This window comes from Ornithorhynchus anatinus, chromosome 5 (genome assembly GCF_004115215.2).
Source record: "Ornithorhynchus anatinus isolate Pmale09 chromosome 5, mOrnAna1.pri.v4, whole genome shotgun sequence".
Lineage (NCBI taxonomy): Eukaryota > Metazoa > Chordata > Mammalia > Monotremata > Ornithorhynchidae > Ornithorhynchus > Ornithorhynchus anatinus.
Window position 1 is genome coordinate 94,468,568 of NC_041732.1, and position 24,781 is coordinate 94,493,348.

Sequence of the window (24,781 nt, forward strand, 5' to 3'; positions counted from 1 at the left end):
AATTAGATATTAATCAGGAAAGGCCTCCTGAAGGAGATGTGACTTCTGAAGGGCTCTGAGGACAGGAAATGCAGTGTTTTACATCTACAAACTCAAAGAAGTTTAGACATAGCAACCATCCTCACTCACCCATATAGAACAACTTGCTCCAAATTAGGGGGTTGCTAATAAAAATAATGAATCAATTATCAAAAGCTTTAAAAGCTTTAACCTGGCCAGCTCATTTCTCTTTCAAACACAAAAATATATTCACTATTAAAACAATTTTGAATCCACTGTGGGAAACCAGGACCCGACTGCCAGTTTCAAATGCATTCTATACTGATTCAATGTTTAGCCCATTATTTTTTTTTTAAAGACTGGAAGAATTCACAATGATGCTTACGTTATTTATTGTATTTGTTTAAAGCACTTACTTTGTCCTAACCACTACACTAAGTGCTGGGGGAGATATACAAGATAATCAAGTTGGAAACATTTCCTGTCCCATATGGGGCTCTCTGCCAATATAGGAGGGAGTAGGACAAACTCCATTTTACAAATGAAATATTTGCCCAAGATAATACAGCAGCCAAGCATCAGAGCTGGGATTAGAACCCCAGGGCCTTGGGCTCGAGGCCTGTGCTCTTTCCAATATGCAATGCTTCCCTAGTTGAGTCTCATAGCCCATATTACCACCAGTGGTATTTACTGAGCATTTACCATGGCAGAGAACTATACTAAGTATATAATAAGCATAATTATGGTATTTGTTCAGCGCTTACTATGTGCTGAGCACTGTTCTAAGCACTGGGGTAGATACAGGGTAATCAGATTGTCCCACGTGGGGCTCACATTTTTTAATCGCCATTTTTTTACAGTTGAGGTAACTGAGGCCCAGAAAAGTTAAGTGACTTGCCCAAGGTCACACAGCAGACAAGTGGAGGAGCCGGGATTAGAACCCACGATGTCTGACTCCCAAGCCCATGCTCTTTCCACTAAGCCACGCTGCTTCTCTAAGTATATGGAAGAGTACAATTGATTTGGCAGACACATTCCCTGTCCAGAATGAGTTTATAGTCTAGAGGGTGAGGCAGACATTAATATAATTTATAATAGACAATTTAGATATAAAACCCCAAACTTGTAAAACAGTGACATTCCTCTCAAATATAGAGTATACCCTCAGATACGTGAAATGATCAGGACTGATTAAATTTCATTACCCCTGATGTTTCTCAGGTGGAGAGTGAAGGGATGCCCACTTCCCATTTCCAGGGCAAGAATAGTACCCCAGGAGTATTAGACATGACTTTTCTTCTTTTTCTTGCAGCTCAGACTTCAGTGAACTATTTTTTTTTACCATTCATTCAATAGTATTTATTGAGCACCTACTATGTGCAGAGCACTCTAAGCGCTTGGAATGTACAATTCGGCAACAGACAGAGACAATCCCTGCCCAATGATGGGCTCACACCAGAGTCTCACTCAAAGGTCCAGAGGGCATATGATGGACTCTCAGATAGCTGATAAATTTCAGAGTTTGCCAAATCCAGTTATCTGGCATTCGTGTATATAAGAGTTTTTGCTTGTCCTTCTAGGAACTTCCCACCCACCTCTTTCCAGTACCTAATAGCACAATATCAAGTTCATTAGCTTATCTCAATCCATTTAAACACTGAGCAAACTTGTTGAAAATCACTGGCTCCACCCTAAAAAAATTATTTTTGAGAGCAGAAAAGAAACAGTATCAACAGGCTGAACACAGGATAGGAAGTCATCCGTTTGAGCCTTGCAATTTACTTATAATGAAAAAGTCACAAGGTCAGGAAACAGAAGAGCAATAACTGAAAAGAGTTTTGCAAAACTTGCTCTCAACTATTGGTCGCCTTATGTCATCTGCATCCAAGCAATGTGATTCAGACAACTATTAAAGTTATTAATTAAAGGCGGCATGACCAAGTGGAAAGAGCATGGGACTGGAAGTCAGCGGACTCAGGATCACATTCCCACTCTGGTCCTGGCCTGTTGTGTAATCATGGGCAAGTCACTTAACCCTCTCTGTGCTTCTGTCTCCGTAACTGTAAAATGTGGCTAAAACAACTACTTTCCCTATCTTTTTTTACTGTGAGCCTTAAATGGGATTAGGCCTATGTCCCATCTGATTAGATCTATTGTGACCTAATCTGGCCTTAGTACAGTGCTTGGCACATAGTAAGTGTGTTATACTATTATTAATAATTTCCAGCTCCACATTTAGACCAGTTAAGCCTCCACTCATGATTCTTCCAAGGGACCCAAGAAAGCTTTTGGGGTTTTTTTATGCTATATGTTAAGCATGTTTTAAATGCCAGGCACCTTACTAAGCACTCTAGTACTTAGTACAATGGTTGGCACATAGTAAGCACATAGTAATATTCCATTATGATCATTTTAGCAGCTGAGTGGACTGGGAAAGAAAATCCAATGACTTGACTCTTACCCCATGAATTCTCTTCTCACCTGTGGAACTCCCACTGATAAGAATAGAGAGGGTTAAGAAGGGAATTTAGCAATCAGGTTTAACCCCAATGGCATAATTAAGTTATCCCTCTGGGGGTGAAAAATTCCCTGCATTGTTTATTGGTGATCTAATTCCCTTCTCAAAAGTTTAAACACATAACCAAAACGTTTAAGAAATTACTTCCCTAAAGAGCTTGGGACCTAATATGGCTCCCTACCTATTTGAAGATGCACAACTGTAAATGAGAACCATGGATTTCTTTGTAATTTATAATTTTCTTCTTTAAATTATGGTGAGACTTCGCTTCTGGTTCATGAGTCAACTGTATTAACTCTCTTTCAGTCTGGCTCATTAAACTAAGTCGAACACTCTGGCTTAATTCCATTTGTAAGTTTCCAGGTCAGATTTATTTCCAGAAAATTAATAATATACCATCTTCCAACAAAACCTCTTACATCAGGCATATATTACAAAATAAGTCCATGTATTGTAATCCATAAAAGGTGATAAATTTTCAATAAACACTATAGCTTCCAACTAACTGCAATTTTAAAAGGCAGTTAAAGGTTGAGAGAAACTGCTACTTTGCTTTCAACAAAATCATAATCCAGTTCTTTCAAGATTTTCCTTTTCCCCCATTTAAACTCAAGGTACCTCAACCAGCTCAATCAGCTCCCAAATAACACTAAAAAACAGCTACTAGAAGTGAAATATTTACAATATTATGGGAGATACAGGTTTCCCTTTGTTTATTCAAAACTAGAAGATTAAACTCATAATTTAACTACCTGATTTCTACTTCCATAGACATCAAAATCAGGTTATACTTCCTCAAAGAGCAATATTTACGCCTGGGGCATGAAACCTACCAAATCTTTTTGGTTGATTCATGAAAAACATAAACTGGCCTTACATTGAAGCAGTGTGGTCTAGTGGGAAGACACAGGCCTGGAAGTCAGAGGACTTAGGTTCTAATCCTACCTCCGCCACTCGTCTGTTGTGTGATCTTGTGCAAGTCTGTTGATTTCCCTGTGCCTGTAATATCAGCTGTAAAATGGGGATTAAGACAGCAAGTCTCATGTGGGACATGGACTGTGTCCAAACTGATTACATTGTATCTACCCCAGTGTTTAGTACAGTATCTGGCACATAGCACTTAAATACCACTAAAAAGAAAAAAATGATCCTTTTCCCCTTCCCTCTTGCTTTGGGAAGAGAATAAATAGTATATGTTGTGACAGAATTTTCTTTCCTCCCCTGCCAATTCTAAACAATGTCACAAGCACTATGGAGTGTACTGCATTACCTTTGGGGAGTTACAGGGCCCCTACAAATTGAAACTAAGTTCAAAGGTTAGAGCTTATTTATTCATTCAATTGTATTTATTAAGCACTGCCTTTGTGCAAAGCTCTGTACTAAACCCTTGAGTACACTACAATAAACAGACACATTCCCTGCCCACAATGAGCTTACAATCTAGAGGAGGGCAGGGAAACAGGCAACAATACAAATAAATAAAATTACAGATATGTACTTAAGTGTTATGGGGCTGAAGGCGGTGGTGGAGAGCAAAGGGAGGAAGTCAGGGCAGACATAGAAGGGACTGGGAGAAGAGGAAATAAGGGTGGGGGGGGGAACGGGGGGGGGGGGGCTTGGTCTAGGAAGGCCTCTTGGATGAGATAAGCCTTCAATAATGCTTTGAAGGGAGGGAGGGAAGGGAGTAAACGTCTGTCAGATTTGAGGAGGAAGGGTGTACCAGAACAGAGGCACCATGTGGACTAGGGGGTCAGCAGGGACATCAAGGCATAGAGAGAAGGTTGGCACTAGATGGGCAAAGTGTGCAGGCTGGAGTGTAGGAGAGTAGTGAGGTGAGGTAGGAGCAGGCAAGGTGGTGGAGTGCTTTAAAGCCAATGGTGAAGAGCTTTTGTTTGATGCAGAGGTGGATGGGCAAACCTTTGAGTCTGAGGAGCAGAGAAATGTCCTGAACATTTCTGTAGAAAGATGATCCAGGCAGCAGAGTGAAGTATGGACTGGAGTGGGGAGAGACAGGAGGCTGGGAGGTCAGCAAGGAGGCTGATGCAGTAACCCAGGCGGAAGTGATTGTATTAACATGGTAGCTCCTGGTTCTAATTATATCAATTCATCACTTTAGGACTGAAACAGAATGACCCTTCCAACTTCTTTTGATAAAAGGCAAATAGTGAAAGAATTACCTCTTCATAAATATTATAGATTAGTAGAGTTTCTAGATTGCTGAAAGTTTTCCCCGAGAAATGTATCCATTATTCTTTTTTTAAAAGCATATAACTGACCACTTAGAACAGTGCTCTGCACACAGTAAGTTCATTCAATAGTATTTATTGAGCACTTACCATATGCAGAGCACTCTAATAAGCGCCTGGAATGTACAATTCGGCAACACATAGAGACAATCCCTGTCCATTGATGGGCTGACAGTCTTGTTCAATAGATACCACTAAGTGATTAATTAAAATATGAATGGCTAATTGAAAGTCCACTGGTACTAGAGAGAAAGAAACCTCATCTAAAACTTTGAGGAGCAGAACTCCAATATTGCCATCAGAAAGACCAGAAATGTTGCAATGCCACCAAGAAAACTGGCTTTTTTTTTAATCACATTCACTGTTCTCCAAAGGAAGTATGGTCATACTGAATTATTGCTACAGATTACCCTATCCTATACTCTATAGACTTTAAGCTCATTGTTGGCTGGGAACGTACCCATCAACTATGTTATATTGTATTCCCCCAAGAACTTAGTACAGCACTTAGTACTCTGCACACAGTAAGTGTTCAATAAATACAACTGATTGACTGAATCTCTCTCAGATGCAAAGAGCTACTTAGCCACAGCAGCCTAAAATAGCTCCCTGGAGACTGAACCTAAATGGCCTTAGGCTCCTCTCTCCTTTCCCTCCCCTCTCTTCCCATAAACAAAGATTGCCTCTACTAAGCAACCCCCTTATCCAGTTTCTTCTTACAAATCTAAGATTGAGAACTATCCTCACAGGCGATGGACACACCAGGAATGCGGACAAGTGCTCTGCCTGAGAGGATTGATACGCAGCTCGGTTTTTACTTCTAAAAGTCACAACTAAACCACTTTGTACAAACGACTGATGGACTGAATCAGTCATCCCAAATATCTTGTGCTCATGAGACAGACATCACTCCAAAGTACATACCCTCATTGTTAGATCTGATCAATCAATGGTATTTGAGGGTTTATTGCATGCGGAACACTGAGCTCTTAGGAGAGTACAACAGGAGTTGGTAGTGTTGGCTGCCCAAAAGAGCTTACAGTCTAGAGGGGGAAGAGAGACATTACAATATATTTTAGAAATATACATAAGTGCTATAGGGCTGAGAGTGGAGTAAATAATAAGTGCTGAAAGGGTGCAAAAGCAAATGCATAGGCCATGCAGAGGGGAGAAGGAATATGGGAAATGAAGGCTTAAGTAGGGGACATGGGCAAGGGAATCAGTGACAGGAACAATGAGATCAAGGTGCAAAGAGTACGCTGGCATTAGAGAACTGAAGTGTGGGCAGGGTTGTAGTAGGAAATCAGCAAGGTAAGGGGGGCAGTGAACTGATTAAGTGCTTTAGAGCTGATGGTAAGGAGTTTGTCTTGATTAGGAAACGAATAGGAAGGCATTAAAGATCCCTGAAGACTGGGGAGACGAGCATTTGTTTTGATTTTTTTAAAAAAATTATCTGGGAAGCAGACTGAAGGACTGGAGAGTGGAGGGACAGAAGACAGGAAGACCATCAAGGAGGCTGGTGCAGTAGTCAAGGCAGGATATGACAAGTGCTTGGATCCATTTAGTACCAGTTTGGATGGAGGAGTAAGCGCTTAACAAATGCCATCATTATTATCATTATTACAGAGAAGAAAGAGCAGATTTTAGTAATGATGCGAATGTAGAACCAAAAGGATTTGGTGACAGATTTAACATGTTGTTGAATCAAAGAGATGAGTCTAGAATAATATCAAGACTTGGCCTTGTGGTACAGGGAGGATAATGGTGTGGTCAACAATGATGGAAAAGAGCAGAGGGTGGATATAGTCTAGGTGTGAAGTTGAGGAGTTCTGTTTTGGACATGTTTAAGTTTGAGATGTTCGCAGGACATCCAAGTAGAGCTGTTCTGATTACAAGAGGAAGTGTGAGGCTGCAGAGAAGTAGAAAGGTCAAGGTTGGAGAAGTATTTGGGGGTATCATCCACATAGAGACGGTAGTTGTAACTTAGGAAGTAAATGAGTTCTCCGAGGCAGTGGATGTAGATGGAGAATAGAAGGGGACCCAGAACTGACCTCTGAGGGACTCCCACTATTAGGGGGTGGGAAGCAGAGGAGGAGACTGAGGAGTGGCCAGAAAGACAAGAGAACCAGGAGATGACAGAGTCAAAGAAGCCAAGGTTAAAGAAAATTTCTAGGCAAGGGGGTGGTTCACAGTGTCGAAGGCATCTTGAGAGGTCAAGAGAAATAAGATGGAGTACAGATCACTGAATTTGGCAAGAAGGAGATCTTTGGTGAACTCAGAGATGGCAGTTTCTGTGGAGGTAAGTGGGGGAAGCCAGACTGGAGGGAAGCAAGGAGAGAACCGGAGGAGAGGAAATGGAGGCAGCGGATATAGACAAGTCCCTTAAGGAGTTCGAAGAGGAATGGCAGGAGGGAGATGGGCAATACTAGAGGGAGTCATGCGGTCATGGAAGGGATTTTTTTCTTTTTTTTAGGATAGGAGATATATGAGTGTGTCTAAAAGCAGTGAGGAAGAAGTCATTGGAAAGTTAATGGTTGAAAATGTAGTCAGGGTGGGGAAAAGGGACGTGTTTTGATATGGTTAGAAGAGATGGGGTCCTTAGGCAGAAGTGGAGGGGGTAAATTTTGAGAAGAGGCTGGAGATACCTTGACACTGTGCTGGGAAAGACTGGGGAATTGAAGAGAGGGCAGGAGGGATGGAGGGAATGCAGAGGAGTAGGGGAGATTTTACAAAGAGCAAGACAAATCTCTTCAATTTTCTGAACAAAATATGTGGCCAGCCATTAGGGGCAAAAAATGGGGGAAGAAGTGTGGGAACAAGGGGTTTAAGAAGGGAGGTAAATGTTTAAAACAAATGGCGAAGGCAATGGGCATGGGAGTCAATAAGGATGAAGAAATAGCTTTGCTGGACATGAGAGGGCAGAGTTAAAGCGGGAGAGGATGAATTTATGATGGACAAGGTCAGCCTGATGTCTAGATTTCCACCTGCAGAGCTTTGCAGCTCATGCAGAGTAGCAGAAATAGAAGACCGTGGAGGTGTTGCCAGGGTGGTGGCTAGTGGTACTAAGATTGGCACAGGGATGTGGAGCGAGGGAGCTGAGTTCAATGGAGAGGGTGGTGTTGCGAGTGTCAATCTGTGCGTCAAGAGAAGGTTGGTTGTATATGGAGACCAAATACAACATGACGACTTTAGAAAATTTGAGGGGGGTCAAAAGACTGGAGGTCTCTGGGGGGAAACAGGAGAGATTTGATTGTCATATGAGATTGGAAAAAGCATGAAGAGAGTTTTCAACCACTGAACACTCTTTCAGGGAGAGCTTTCTCTGTTTGACTTAAAAAGCTCTCCAGTTCTTAACTGGCTTCCTGGTTTCCCTTAAATTTCAGAGTCGAAAGGATACAGGAGAGATGACAGCCCTCTGACGCTAAAGAGATCCTCAAAGGAACTCAAACTCCTTAGGGGTTAAGAAGGCCTTCAGCTTTTCCAACATGCTGTACAATATTCCCTATTTTTAGGGAGTTCAGTAAAAAGCGGTTCTTTTATCTAGTAAAATCTATTATTCCATTTACTTTTTTTCTGCCTTCAATGTTCAACATTCCATCTAAAAAATGTATACATCAACCAGAGAATTAACAAGACCAGTCCCTGACCAGTCTGTGGAACTTAAACTTCACTACTGACTGTAAAGGATCTCTGAAAGTCTTTTAAAAAGATATTCTGGACATTTATTACCTAAGCATGTTCCAGATACATTTTTTCAAATGAAAATCCGGAAAAATACTCATAGCTAATCCAAGCAATGATTGAGGGGGGTGCAGGTTGCTATTGCTGCTGTCTGTACAGAGAGGCAGTGTGACCTCATGGATAGAACACAAGTCTGGTTTCTAACCCTGGCTCTGACACTAGCCTGCTGGGTAACCATCTTGAAGTCACTTAACTTCTGTGCCTCAGTTTCCTCATCTGTAAAATGTAGATTATTCACCTATTCTCCTTTCCACTTAGACTGTGATCCCCATGTGGGGCAGGAATTCTTTCCAACCTCATTACCTTGGATCTGAGAAACAGTATGGCCCAGTGAAAAGAGAACAGGCCGGGGAGCTGAAGGATCTGGATTCTGATCCCAACTCTGCCATTTATCGCCCGTGTGACCTTGGGCAAATCATTCATTCATTCAGTCAGTCATATTTATTGAGGGCTTACCGTATGCAGAGCACTATAATAAGTGTTGGGCAAAGTACAATACAACAATGAACAAGGGCATTCCCTGCCTGCAACAAGCTTACAGTCTAGAGGGGGAGACAGACATCAATACAAATATATATATTTTACAGATATGTACTTAAGTGCTAGGGAGCTGGGAAGGGGGGAAGAACAAATGAAGCAACACAGAAGGGAGTGTGAGAAGAGAAAAGAGGAAATCAACTAACTTCTCCATACTTCACCAGTTCCCTCATCTGCAAAATGGGGATTTAATACCTATGTTCCCACCTACTTAGACACAACCCCATGTGGGACCTGATTACCTTCTATCCCAGGGCTTAGTACAGTGCTTGGCATATAGTAAGCACCTAAATACCAGCTGTTAGTATTATTACCCCCAAGCTTAGTATATAGTAAGCACTGAAATACCACAGTTATTATTAGAATATAGGCTGGTGGATGGCAACTACACAAAAACACCGAACAATTACAGTTTTCAGAAAATATTTTCATATTTATTAATTATATTTTTATTGTCCTAAGTAAAGTGATTAAATTTAGAGTGATCACATGTCTCCAGAACTCTCTAGAAAATCCTGACCACGAGTAATCCCTAAAGGCAATATGGTAACCCCTAGCTGTAATTCATTTTAATGTCTGTCTCTCCCTCTAGACCTTAAACTGCCTGTGGAGAGGGATCGTACCCAACAACTACTGTACTGTACCTTCACAAGCGTTTAGAGGAGTGCTCCACACACAGAAAGAGCTCAATAAAAACCATCGCTTTGATTGATGCTACATAAACCCCTTCATCTTTCTACTCTCTCCATCCCCCACGTAGTCCTTATTTAAACTGTCAAAAATATGAGGAGCCTAAAACCTAAATTGGTGAACTTAAAGTAACACTACATAATCAAGAGCAACCTGGGTTGGGTATGCTAATAAAGCCTTTGAGTAGGGAATGCACCTTCTGATGAACTCTCCCAAGTGTTTAGTACAGGGCTTTAGTACACTCAAGGCCATTGACTGATTGTTTTGGATATGTGAAAATCTACACAGTGCCCTGACTCTGGCTCTCTGAAAGTGCACAGCCAGCAGCCATTCCCACCTGCCTACACTCCCTCAAATCCAATTCCTTAAGTCAGGCTCTCCCTTCACTTGCCACATGGAGCCCTCCTACCTCTCTTCCCAGGCCTGATTGCACACAAAATAATTTTTTACAGGGAGCCAACTAGATGTATGGTTCCTAGATAAAGGAGACTATTTTAAATCCCTTGCCCTTGCAAACTCCCAGATTTCCAATAAGTTCTCCTGGAACTTCTCTGCATTTCCCTAACTTTCCAAAGAGTACTCCCACTGAAGGCAATATGAAGATGACTTGTACTTTTTAATTGAAATCCTACTGGCTACTTTTTTTTATATTAGCTTTGGGAAACAGAAGTTTTGGTTTTGCTACCTCATCCCTGCTGATGACCCTAGAACACCACACAGAAACACTGGCAGGAATTAGCTTACATACGTGAAAGTTTGGTGGGAAAAGAGAGAACAGTAACTATCTGCGACCTTGTACCAAGACGGCTACATTCAAGGCTTCGGAACGTGGTCCCAATGGACTCTAGGAACTACAAGCGAATAGGAGATTAAAGGTGTTGTAATCAAAAAAAATCTTTCTTTTCTTCCCCTTCATAACACAGTAGAAGGAAGCAAATAAGGACTGTAATGAAATGTGCTCACCTAGAGAGGGGTGAAACTGAGCACTCTCCAGATTTACTGTTTTTCTTGAGGAAAAAAAAAATCTAAAATCTCCAAAGTATTTATACCTGACTCACTCCATTCAAGAGATTCTGCCGATACAGCAATGACAAAATTTAATTTACTTGAACCTCTGTTAGAGGAATTGAGGACAGTGGCCTATCTCCACCCTGCCACTATCTTTCTGTGTCCCACTAGAAAATCACTGTCATTCCTTAGGATCAGGAATTAATTGAGCGCTTACTATGTGCAGAACACTGTACTAAGCGCTTGGAATGTACAATTCAGCAACAGGTAGAGACAATCCCTGCCCACTGAAGGGCTTACAGTCTAATCGGGGGAGACAGACGGACAGACAGACAGACAGATAATAGCAATGAATAGAATCAAGGTGATGTACATCTCATTAACAAAATAAATAGGGTGATGAAAATATATACAGTTGAGCGGACGAGTACAGTGCTGAGGGAATGGGAAGGGAGAGGGGGAGGAGCAGAGGGAAAGGGGGGAAAAGAGGGTTTAGCTGTGGAGAGGTGAAGGGGGGGAGCAGAGGGAAAAGGGGAGCTTAGTCTGGGAAAGCCTCTTGGAGGAGGTGAGCTTTAGGTTGGGTTTTGAAGAGGGGAAGAGAATTAGTTTGGCAGAGGTGAGGAGGGAGGGCATTCCAGGACGGCGGGAGGGCATTCCAGGACGGTGGGAGGACGTAGCCCAAGGGTCGACGGTCGGACGGAGGGATAGGCGAGAACGGGGGATGGTGAGGAGTTATCAACCTCTGTACTAGATCAACAATATCTTCTTATAAGAGCCACATAATTGTCCACAGAGATAACCCTAGTAGCCCAATTGAAATCAACATTGGCAGGAAGTTTCACTCCATTTCATTAGTACGTCACCTTGGAAATGTGTTCTTTTCAAGCCAATTTTTTTTTAGTTTCTAAACAGGAGAAAGCAGCAGAATGACCTCAAAACCTTTTCACATTTGTGAGCATTATGGGGATTTGTTATAAATTTGTTTTGAAACAGATACAATATCTGAATTTCATGATATAAAATGGTTCTTTAAAATTCAATATTATTTTCATATATCATCATGGAGGTAAAAAAAACCTATTAAGAAACTTTTCCCTCAAAGGCACATTCACCCTAATGGCCAAATATAAATACAATTTATATGTGCAGGTATGCATTCATGCATGCATGCATATCTATGGATTTTTTTTAAAGTTCAGTCACATTTGCTTTATAAAAAGTTGAGTACATAAAACCTTTTTATTTTAAAGTTCATTTTATTAAGTGCTTAACCATATATTTAAGCTGCAATTTTGCATCAGAATAGTTAATATATCTAAAACTACACAAATGCACACTTTATAGAATTATCCTACAGACTAGTCTCCTGAAAATGGAAATGCTAATTCCTAGAACAGTTCTCTGCATACAGAAAGACCTCAATATAGGCGTTGGGCATAACGAAGAACATGCAAACTCAGCCATTACTTCCAGATAAAATATACTCATGAAACACTTATCTACAGAAATATATGCTTCAAGATTTCATGCAAGCTAAAAATTGCTTAAAGTGCTGCATTTTCACATAGTAGTAACTCAAGCAATAATATTTACTGAACATTTACTATGTGCAAAACACTGTGCTAAGCACTTGGGAGAATATAGTACAGCACACATCATTCCTGACCCTCATAAAGTCAGACACTAAATTATAGGTAGGAAGAAGTAACGTGTGAATAAGTGCTATGTCAGAGTTGGGAGTATTCAGGTGCTTTCATGGCTGTTGAAGGGGAGGGAAGATGACTAATTTAGGAATGGCCTACTGAAGAAAATGCAATTTCAGAAGGGTTTTAATGATGTATAAATGATCAGCAATGGTCTGATGTATATGAAAGGGGAGTGAGAAAGTGGTTGGTGGGAGAAGACAAGAAACAAGCAACCTTACTCAGGATCCAAACCAGATTATCAGTAAATGGGGTTTACTGAAAAGACCACAGACCTGTGTTCTAATCCCACCTCCACCACTTGTCTACTGGGTGATCTTGGGCGTCACTTAACTTCTCTGTGTTTCAGTTACCTCATCTGTGGAATCTGGAGTTAGGCGGGAAAACAGCCTTAGGAGATGAGAGGCCTCCTGGAGGAGATAAGATTTCAGGAGGCCTTTGAAGATGGGGAGAGTACAGTGCTGGTCTTTCCTAAGTAGAGGGACAGAGTTCCAGGCAGATGGGAAAGCATGAGCAAGGGGTTGGTGGCAAGAGGCAAGAAGGAAGGACAGTGAATAACTCTGTATTAGAACAGCAAAGTGAGCGGGCTGGGTTGTAGTGGGAGAAGATTCTGTGTGATGCTGAGGTACATGGGCAACCATCGGAGGTACCTGAAGTGGGGAAATTTGCTCAGAACTATTTTTTAGAAAAATGATCCAGTGAAATATGCACCAGACAGGGGAGAGGCTGGAGTAAGAGTAGCAACAGTATTTATTAAGTGCTTATTGTGTGCAGAGCACTTTACTAGGTGCCGGGAAAGAGTGTACAAGCAGGAATTAGACATCCTGGCCCTGGGGGGGGGGGGGGGGGGGGGACGACTCACAATCTATGAAAGCAGCAAGGTCAGTGAGGAGACCGAAGCTGTAATTTAGGCAGGACACGACAAGTTCCACAGGTGCTTCAGTGTGCTCATTACCAGCTTTATGTGCCTATCAAATTGCTGAATGAAAATGGTACACCCGGTTCTTCCCTAATGGTACACCCGGTTCTTCCCTACTACGGGCTTCGCTATCATTGAGGGTAGGGAATATTCACCTGACCACACAAAGCCCGCTGGATACAGTGCGCCGCAGTGTTGGAAAAAACTGCACATCCTTGTAATGCAGTATATGGTCATACTTGAGCTTTCCTTAACTTGGAGTTTTGCTAATATGCAACCACTGCACTACTGAAGAACTGGGTATATGAGTTTCAGCTTCCTTTGGAGAAGCAGCGTGGCTCAGTGGAAAGAGCACGGGCTTTGGAGTCAGGGCTCATGAGTTCGAATCCCAGCTCTGCCACTTGTCGGCTGTGTGACTCTGGGCAAGTCACTTAACTTCTCTGTGCCTCAGTTCCCTCATCTGTAAAATGGGGATTAAGACTGTGAGCCCCACGTGGGACAACCTGATTCCCCTATGTCTACCCCAGCGCTTAGAACAGTGCTCGGCACATAGTAAGCGCTTAACAAATACCAACATTATTATTCTCAGGTAGATTTAAAAGACTGGATACGTGCACTCCTCCGTTCCTCTTGGGCTACCCCAGAATGATGATAATGGAGTCTCCCGTTATAAGAGCTATGCTCCAAATTGCTTAGTAAGATCACATCTCTTCCCAGAGACCTTCCCTGACAAGCCTTCTCTCCCCAACAGCTCCCTCTCCCTTTTATGTCGCCTATGAACTTGGATCTGTAACCTTTGGACACTTAATATTCACCCCCCCTTAACCCCAGAGCACTTGCGTATCTATATTATAAATTGTTTATATTAATTCTCATCCCATCTCCGTCACGTGTCTGCTGTGACCTTGGGCAAGTCACTTCACTTCTCTGTGCCTCAGTTACCTCGTCTGTAAAATGGGGATTGAGATTGCAAGCCCCATGAGGGACAAGGGATTGTGTCCAACCCGATTTGCTTGTATCCATCCCAGTGCTTTGTAAAGGACCCCATACACAATAAGTGCTTAACAAAACCATAATTATCATTAAGTATTAATGCCTGTCTCCCCACTAGACTGTAAGCTTGTTGTGGGCAGGGAAAGTGTCTACTGACTCAGTTATACTGTACTCTTCCAAGCACTGAATACAGTCCTCAGCACACAGTAAGTGCTCAGTTCCATTTACTGATTGATTATACAGTCACGATGACTTCGGGACCCAGATCCTGCAGGAAAGAATTAAGAATTGTTAGGGGTTTGCTCATGCTCATCCCTGTCAGTTGTGTTCCCTGGGGCAGAATATTGGAAAAAGAAAAGTCCTGAACAGATGTTAATGTATTAAAGAAGCAGAAAGTCTTTGAGCACCCTTCGGTTCTGCCATATGCATTTTGCACTACCCATTTTGGGAGAGACTCCGTGATGGGGGGAACTAGGAAACACTCTTCCAACAATGTGGGTCTGTATGGATACAGCATATGTCGACTGCACGGAATTTACATAAATGCCCTTTAAATTAGGTATTTTAAATCATTTATTCATATTAATATACTAATATGTTTATATTAGTGTAAGCTAGTTATGGGCAGGGACTGTGCCTGCTAATTCCATTGTACTCTCCTAAACCCTCAGTACAGAGCTCTGCACACAGTAAGCACTCAGTACCATTGACTGAAGAAATGGTTGTACACATATTACATAGCAGAGCACGGGTGTGGACCACAAAAGGAGCTTTCCTTAACATGGGGCTCTAAAAGAAAACAATCGCTTTCCCCTGACCCCTTCATTACAGGAGAATTGGGTGTATTTTCCAGTATGTATAGGGTTTTGTTTAAACTACTAAAAACAACGTGTTACACATTAATAATAATAATAATGTTGGTATTTGTTAAGCGCTTACTATGTGCAGAGCACTGTTCTAAGCGTTGGGGTAGACACAGGGGAATCAGGTTGTCCCACGTGGGGCTCACAGTCTTAATCCCCATTTTACAGATGAGGGAACTGAGGCACAGAGAAGTTAAGTGACTTGCCCACAGTCACACAGCTGACAAGTGGCAGAGCTGGGATTCGAACTCATGAGCCCTGACTCCAAAGCCCGTGCTCTTTCCACTGCGCCACGCTGCTTCTCATTAGCTATCTAATAGTTTTCTCCTTGTACATCATCAAGGCAAAATGACCCATATTTCTTTTGCAACATTCAGACCTGTGCAAGCCTGCAAGAAAAGTGGAAGGATTCAAATTCTCACAAGCTTCAGAAGGAAGACACGCACCAGTTCAGAGCTGGCAAGAATGGCATAAAAAAATGCCTTTGGGTGAAGAAATCATATGATTGTAATCTTGAAATTTTTTTCCTTTAAATCATCGTGGTAAAAGTTACCAAAAGCATCTTCACAGCATGGACAATAAATTCTCTAATTACTATTTTTTTCTCTTTAACAGGCTTGTGAAGTTTAGAATCTACTACGGTTTTCATAAATGCTCTACCTGGGCAAAATTTCCTTGCTAGTGTGAGGCTTGAAGCTACAAAATAAGTGATCCAAATCTCATAGATCAGTAATGTTCGAAGAGTACCCACTGTGTAGAAGACTGTACGAAGCACTTGGGGACAGCACAAGTTATCTGACTTGATCCTTGCCCACAAGGACCTTGCCGACCAGCAGGACAGGCAAGAACAGATGTTCTTTAAATGTTTTTCATTGGATGTGCTTCCACTGAAGCACCTACCTTTCTCTGCCAGTTTTCTTTCTCCCTTCCCCAGCCACTTCAAATAGAGAATTACTGGCTTTCCAAACTAGACAGATGTTTTTCTCTACCTTTACAGGAGTGTTTAGTGGGGCCATATGTCAACATAGATATGGAAAGTCAGCCTAGCAAGTATGCCACTTTATCTTGGAATGCATTGAGTAGTCTCACAGTGCAATATTCCATTGCATTTCATTCTCATTAGAAGCAGCGTGGCTTAGTGGAAAGGGCACAGGTTTAGGAGTCAAAGGTTGTGGGCTCTAATCCCTGCCCCGCCACCTGTCAGCCGTGTGACTTTGGACAAGTCGCTTAACTTTTCGGTGCCCTCAGTTACCTCATCTGTAAAATGGGGAAGAAGACCATGAGCCTCACCGGGGACAAGCTGATTACCCTGTATCTACCCCAGCGCTTAGAACAGTGCTCAGCCCATAGTAAGCGTTTAAATACCAACATTATTATTATTACGAACCGCCAAATCAACCAGTCTAAATTGAACTATTTCGGCCTAGGAGGTATAATTGGAACATAAACAGCAGCATTCTTCACTTCCCACCCAGGGTGTCTGGTTAAACTAGCCTACTCTAAAGATGGTAAAAATTACCTTTCCTTGGTCCTCGGCCCTGAAATCTTCAACTTGTTTTCTTGCCCAGTCAAAATGTAAATTATTTGAGTTGTCCCAGAGTTAAAATCATTTAGAAAAATGTAAAATGTAAATGAAAACATAAAATTTATTTTATAAATTTATACACTAAAAACATCATTACCCTTCCAGCTAAACTTTCCTTTGAACTGTAGTTTTCTGCAGCAACCATGTTTGATTCTGGCCTGTCAAGTGGACACACACACACACACACAAAAGCACAAGCTCTTTAAAAGAATGGAGAATATCAGTTCTCTAAACACTCAACTCCTTGGACAAGCTAAGATCAATCATTTACTGAGTACTTACTGTATGCAGAGCACTCTACTAAGTGCTTGTGAGAGTACCATGAAAAAAAGGTTAGTGGACACATTCCCTGCCCACAATGAGCTTATAGCCTGGGGGGCTGTGGGGAGAGGAGAAGGCAGACATTGATATAAATATATTTCAGATAGGTGGATAAATGCTGCATCTTATGTATCTTACTGTTATGCACATGAGATACATCCATAAATATTTCTCAACAGCAACTAAAAAGCATCGCTTTAATTAATCATTAAAGTTAGAAAAAAAGCATGTTCAGGAATTGGCTACTTTTTACAAAACCAATCAAGAGTCCCATGATTCATGACCTGCCTAGCTTCTCCTTTGAAGAAAACCATATCTGAAATGCAGCAGTGCAAAACTCTGCATTTGGGGTAAGGACAGAGAGAAAGGGAATGTAGATTTTACCTTCCTATATTTCTAGTTATTTTCCTCAGACTTTTAAGAGAAAGTAGTGAGCTTTGCCAGCTGCTTGCAAACTTACTCTTAAATTCAATTACTTTTCAAATTACAGAATATTTCCACTATCCCATATGTATGCTTAGTTCCCATATCAAGCCCCTTTCTCTTTCGTGCTTTTGCTCCTCTTTCGGTAGAGCAATTAAATCTTTTTGGCCATTCTCCAGCGCTTAGTACAGTGCATGGCACATTGTAAGCGCTAACAAATATCTTTAAGTGGCAAAGCCAGATTACAACAATGAAGTTCTACAAACAATATCAATCTTCTAGGATCAAAGCTATGCTCACCTTAGCACAGCTATGCTTGAGTAGGACACGTGAGGAGAACGAAAGCCAACAGAATATCTAAACTGAAACTGGGAAACCAGAACCTAAGGCAAGGAGGCCATATTTTAAGGACACAATGAAGCAAAGCCTCAGATAACGCTGAATCTCAGCTGAAAACCGGGAGTCAGCTGCTCGGGATATAGTTAGCATGGGTGTGCTATCAATCACTGCTTACTTTGCAGAGCATCGTATTAAGCACTTGGGAGAGTACAGTAGTCAGCAGACACGTTCCTTGCCCGCAAGAAGCTTACAGTCTAGAGAAGAAAGGAGGGGCTCTTTTTTGAGCAAAAGCTTGGTAAAGACAAGAAGGCAAAAGAGAAAAAAAATGCCAGGCACGACGACACACAGGACAGCTTTTTTGGGTGGGTTCCACACTGGTACGGGGCCAAATGCAGTCATTGCTGAATATCACCGTCAGTGGTGTCTCCTTCGAATATAAAGGAAGACTATAGATAAAAACCTCTAATGCTGTTAAGTGCCCATTCCTAAGCTTTCCAATCTCAAATTAACACAGTATTCCAAATATGGGAAGCATACCTCAAGGCGTTATCAATATCATAAAAATTTATTTAGATCCACCATGACCTAGACCACTGAAAAACCATTTTGCTCTCAGGAACTCGGGATTTCAAGTAGCTGTGAGAAATGGAAGGCATCCAGGCAACTGGGGGAATTTTCATCCTGTTACATTCCCACTCTGAAGCCTCACATTGACAATATAGATGAGCTAAGCTAAAAACAAGCCAGCACCAACTCTGCTCTTCCCCTCATCCACCAACCTTATAAAGAGGTCACCTATGCTTGTCCACCACATCTTTTTGATCAGAGCCAAAGTCTCAATGTAAAGGCCTCCATCATAAACGCAACTCCATAGAATAAATTTTAAAAATTTAATAACCCACCTCAGAGGGAAGCAAGGAAAACAACTCTACTATGTAAGCTCATTGTGGACAGGGAACGTGTCTACCAACTTCGATACACAGTACTGTCCCAAGTGCTCAATACAGTGCTCTACACACAGTAAGTCCAACTGATTGATAGGATTTGGATGTGACTAAACAGATTTTCAAATGATTAAAAACGTTCACTAATAATCCCCTCAAACATTAAACATCAAAGATAGGTAAGGCTAAAAGAATAAACTAATACTTTATCAACTGAACCATGGCAAATATTATCCTCTGTAACGAGGCAGAACTGTACATAGTTGGGTTCTATTGCTTTAATGTGAAAATATTTCGGGAGCCCTAAGCTTTAAACTTTCCCAACAATACCAATATCAAAATAAAACCAGCTTGTCACAAATCTATTTTGGATTCTCTCTAAAAATCCAAGGGCACGACTAACATGAATGGAGAACACAAAGTTTCTGGAAACAGGTAATGTGCCCACTGAATTAAAAATGACAGCTAACCCTTTTTCAAGTAAGCCTAAAGTATATTTTGATGGTTAAGAATTTAAGTACCCAACCAGGTGGAGAACAAGCCTCCAAATAAAAAAATGGAGTAAATTCCAACCCACTGATTGCTTTATAAAAATCCTGGGCACACCACATATCCTCTGTTCCCTCAAACGAAACCTAATTTCCTCCAGGTTTGTGATTATAGAGAATTGGTGTTCTTAAGAACTTAAGATCCCTGGGTAAAGTATCTCAGTAAAGTTATCTAGAACCAAGCCAAAGTCCTGAACGTGGCTGTATCTCACAAAATAACTATAATAGCATTTGTTAAGTGCTTACTATATGCCGAGCACTGTTCTAAGCGCTGGGGTAGATACAAGGTAATCAGGTTGACCCACGTGGGGTTCACAGTCTTCATCCCTGTTTTACAGATGAGGTAACTGAGGTACAGAGAAGTCAAGTGACTTGCCCAGAGTCACACAGCTGATCAGTGGCAGAGCCGGGATTAGAACCCACGACCTCTGACTCCTAAGCCCATGCTCTCTCCACTGTGCCACTATGCTTCTCTAAGTACTTCTGTCTAGGCAACAAATATCCATTTAGTTCTTCTGAAGATTCCCAGCAGGCTAATGAATCTTCATTGGGCAAATCTATGGTGCAAAATCAATCATTCACCACCCACACATTTTCTTATAATCAGTTTGTCAGTACTAATTTTTGATACCGAGAAACAATTTCAAAATGAAAAAAGATTAGCCGTATGCGATGATCGGAAAGCACTTAACACATTCAATTTTTCTTTATTTCATTACAGAAATTTACATAGGCGATTACAGAACTTTACATACGCTACAAAAACAAATAACTATTTCTAACAAAATTAACATCCAATAAATTAAGTGTACAGATATCAATAAAGATGGAAGTGAATTAATCTTGATTTATTCAACATTCCCAAATTAAAATACACATTCTCCTTCTACAGTTGAGGACAGTAAACGAAGTCAATTGTCACCCAATAAATTCTCACCTGATAGCCACATATTCTTAAGATGCTTTTTTAAGTGTTAGAATCCAATTACTTTGTTCTATGCTATTTATTTTTAATTGAAGAACATTTCCTTCCCAGCAGGAAGGTCTGAAAAAAAAGCAATTCAATAGTAATCTGCCACACCCTTGCTGACTCTTTGGACAGAGCTTAGTTAGAAATAAAAGATGAGTTCTAGTAAAGTATTCATGGAACAAGACACTCACCTCAAACTTCCTATACAAATAGGGCACTGCCTAGGCCAAATCTGGCAGCAGATTTTGAGGACAAGGAAAGAGATTCAAAGGTGAGCTATTTTTACTCCAAGTTCAACCTTCCTGATTTGTCACACTGCATATTCTCGATTTGCATCTTTTCCAAGTGCTAGGCAAAAATAACAATAAACTCCACTTTGGAATGTGGATGAAGCATTAGGCACTCCACATTTCTAGAGTTGGTGGATGAGAAGCCCAAAATGCTCAGCTACATTTTACATAAACTAGATATTTGTTCATCCAATTGTATTGAGTGCTTAATATGTGCACAGCACTGTGCAAAGCGCTTGGGAGAGTACAATAAGCAGACACATTCCCTGCCCACAACGAGCTTACGGTCTAGTGGTGGGGGATACATAGTATGCTGCCATCGAATGCACATTTTGATGTCCATAAACTTTATAATTTTTCTAGTCCACTTAGAAGCCACTCGTATTAAGACTCAGCAGTGCAAAGTGAGCTAACCCAATCACTGCTGTTCATATTGAGTTATTTAAACTGGAAAATGTGTCCAATACCTAGCTCTCCCAATCCTCAAAGCCATTATTTTTTCCAAATGGCACACACTTTTTCTGTGCAAAGCTTCCAAAGTAATTGTGATACTTGTTAAGCCCTTCCTCTCTGCCAAGCACTGTATTAAGTGACGGGATAAGTATGGGATAATTAGTTTGGGCACAGTCCCTGTGCCACAGGGAGCTCACAATTTGAGGAGGCAGAACGAAGCACAGAGGAAGATAAATGACTTGCCCAAGGTCACACAACAGGAAAGTGGCAGAGTCAGGATGAGAACCCGGGTCCTCTGGCTCCCAGGCCCTAAATCTTTCCACTAGACCACACTGCTCCTCCATCAGAGGCGGAATAAGCCAAGGCAACTGGCTTTATACACATACCTACTGAATTCAGCATAGGATTAAATATAAACTATTTGATAGCAAATGAAAAACCAATAAATGCATGTTATCTTTACATCTAATGAGAAGTTCAAGTTGTGTTCAGATTATGTAGGGGCCAGTCTGTTGCCCTAGTTCATGCTCTGCATCCACCAGCGCTCAAGAAATAGTACTAAATGAAGAGTCTTTAGTACATCAAGCGTGATAAAAATACAACCAAAAGGTGCTTTTCATATAAGGTTAAATACAAGCAAAATAGCGATGAGCTAATTCAGCTTACCTAAAAACTAGTTTTCAAGGCTCCCATGCCTTTAAAGGGAAGCACACTGAGCTGGGTTAGCCTACCTGTCCACTAGAGGTATTTACTTCACGATGCCCTTGGAAGAGGTTCTCAAGCTGCCAAAGCCTTACTATAGTAGCAGGGAGTAAAAACAGAACGCTTACAGTATAAAACGGGGCACGCCCTGATGCTGCCGAATAATTTCAACTATAAACCAGCTTTTCAGGTATTTTCCCCAGCTAATACTGGATAGGGATTGTCTCTGTTGGCAAACTGTACTTCCCAAGTGCTTTGTACAGCGCTCTCCACACAGTAAGCGCTCAATAAATACGATTGAATGAATATAAAAAAAAAGTATAGCCTTTCCTTTGAAGCCTTTCCTTGTCCTCCAGCAGAACGTCTGGAAGACACAGCAATGTCAACATTGCCCTTTAATCGAATCCCCTACCTAATAAATGGTGTTTAAATATCTATTTTATTAAATCAGCAAACGGCCCAGATGAAAATAGTTCCAGAGAAACAATTACTGTGCACACTCTCCGACCCCGCCCCGGCCCAACGCCTCTTCATTTTTTTGGACTAAATAGCACTCTTTCTCCAGCGGCTACTTTGGGGGTGGGGTGTCTGTGTTAAGTTTTTCTTTTCTGCCTTCAATACGCCCGGGGATCTGAACTTCAGCTTCTTTCATTTGCTCCCCGAAAGGTGTTTTGGGGCCCTATCTTCACAGCAGGTTAAAACTCGAGCCCGAATAACGGCTTCTAACTAGGATGGCCAATGGACTCTCCTACTGAGAGCTCACCTCCTCCAGGAGGCCTTCCCAGAATGAGCCCCCCCCTCCTTTCCCTCTGCTCCTCCTCTCCTCCCACCCTCTGCTCTTCCCCCTTCCCCTCGGCACTGTGCATATTTACATACATTATTTATCGCCCTATTTATTTTGTTAATGAGATGTATATCTCCATGATTCTGTTTATCTCGATGATGTTGTTTTGTTCTGCTTTGCTTCGCTGTTCGTCTCCCCCGTTTGGACTATGAGCCCGTCGTTGGATGGTCTCTATCTGTGGCCCAATTGCCCAGTCCAAGCGCTTAGCCCAGTGCTCTGCACATAGTACGCGCTCAATAAACACGATTGAATGAATGACCCTCCACTGCGCGTTTTGATGGGCTCCCTTCCCCATGGCCGCCTCCCTCCCGCCGGAGGATCCCTGAAGCCAACGCCTTATTGAATTTCAACTTTTTTTTTTTTCGGGAGCGCCCTTCTACCTTGTCAAAGGGATTCCTCCGAGGCCTGGGCCATCCCCACACCTCGTCCCTCAGAGGTGATGGTGCAAAATAATTAAATAAATAAATGAAATGAGGCGGGCAGAAGGCAGGCGGCTCCTCCCCCGCCTCGTCTCCTGGGCCTGGATGGGCAATGCCAGCCCCAGGAGGCGGCCAAGGACCGGCCCTTGGGGGTGGGGGGTCCCACATTAGGTCGGGGGGGGGGACCCCCCGGTTTAGCGACCAGAAAAGGGGACCCCCCCCGGCTTGTCCGGGGTACTTTTGAGGGGGTTCCCCCCCTCCGCCCTCTGGTTTTCGGGGTTTGTGGGCTGCCAACGGGGCGGGCCACCGTGCCCATCGGGCAGGGGGTGGGGGGTGGAGGAGCCTGGCAGGCCCAAGGGCGGGGGGCCCGGGTCCCCTCCCTGCACCGCCCCCCAGGCCGACACCGACGGGACCCCGAGACCCCCCGAAGGGACCCAGCAAACCCCGACAGGGCCCAGAGACCCCCCGAAGGGACCCAGCGACTCCCTCGAGGGAACCCCGAGACCCCTCCCGAAGGGATCCAGACAACCCCGAAGGTACCCACAGACCCCCCCCGGAGGAATCCAGAGACCCCCGAAGGGACCCCGAGGGGACCCCGAGACCCCCCGAAGGGACCCAGCGGGGACCCGGCGACCCCCAAAGGAACCCAGGGACCCCCGAGAGAGGCGGACAAGCGGCTCCGCCTCCGCGCTCTTCCCCCTCCGCGCTCTCCCCCCTCCGGCCTGCAACCTCCTTCATTCAGCCCGCACTTCCCGAGCGCCTAGTGTCCGCTAAGCGCTTCGGCCTGCGGCACCCGTCCCCGGGGCGGGGCGCGGGGGTCTTCCACGACCCAGCCCTCAACCGACGCCGGTCATTCCAAGGCTGTGCGGGCGGCGCATTCATTCATTCGATCGCATCGAGGGAGCGCTTCTACGTGCAGGGCACCGGGCTAAGCGCTCGGCACGGACGACGGGGCCCATCCCTGCCCCGCGACGAGGCTCCGCGGCCAGCGGCGACGGTCCTGATGGGGCGGGGAGGCCCGGGGCCTGCTGCCTCCCGCCATGACGGGGCCGGGCCCGCGGCCCGGGCGGGGGTGGGGGGATGTCTCCCCGGGATCGGCGACCCTCGGGGGGGGGGGGGTCCCCGCCGCTCCTCCTCCGCCGGGCCGGGACGACGAGAGGCCCAAGGCGGCGGCCGGGGCCCTGAGGGAGCCCAAGATGGCGGCGGCGAGGAGGCCCCGCGGGCCCGGCGCTCCTTCCCTGCCGGCCGCGCGCCCCCGAGGGGCAAGGCTGAGGGGAGGCCGCGGCCGGGGCCCCTTCACGGGCTTACCTTTGAATTTGAGATCGGTGGGCGGGTCGAGGACCAGGATCTGCTCGTGCTTCGCCATGGCCCCGGCGGCGGCGGCGGCCGCCATCAGCCAGCGCGGGGAAGGGGGGCGGGGGGAGGGCGCGGGGGCGCGCCGGCGGCCGTTGGGGGCGCGGGGGCGCGCGGGGACCCGAACCGGACCCGAGCGGACCCGAGCGGACCCGAGCGGACCCGAGCGGACGCGCTCCTCGCCCTCGCAACCGCCGCGACCGACCCTCGGCGGACGCGCGCACTGCGACCGCCACGTGACCCGTCCTGCGTGCGCGCCCCCGCACCCCGCCGCACTTTTGGCGCGGCCGCCGCTGCGCGCCTGCGCCGCGAGGCCCGGGCGGCCACCATTCATTCATTCATTCATTCATTCATTCATTCATGCAATAGTAT

General features: G+C 43.9%; 1 protein-coding gene across 2 annotated transcripts in view; it reads right to left on the minus strand.

The window, feature by feature from the left end:
* The window catches only part of VAPA (VAMP associated protein A), a 58,759-nt gene extending 34,281 nt beyond the window's left edge, over positions 1-24,478 (minus strand). For both annotated transcript variants that reach the window (XM_007668855.2, XM_001512245.3), the window contains exon 1: positions 24,365-24,478. In XM_007668855.2, coding sequence (XP_007667045.1) covers positions 24,365-24,449 — 85 coding nt within the window. In that variant the 5' untranslated portion in view covers positions 24,450-24,478. The remainder of the gene's footprint in view (positions 1-24,364) is intronic.
* Between the last annotated feature and the right edge of the window lie 303 nt (positions 24,479-24,781).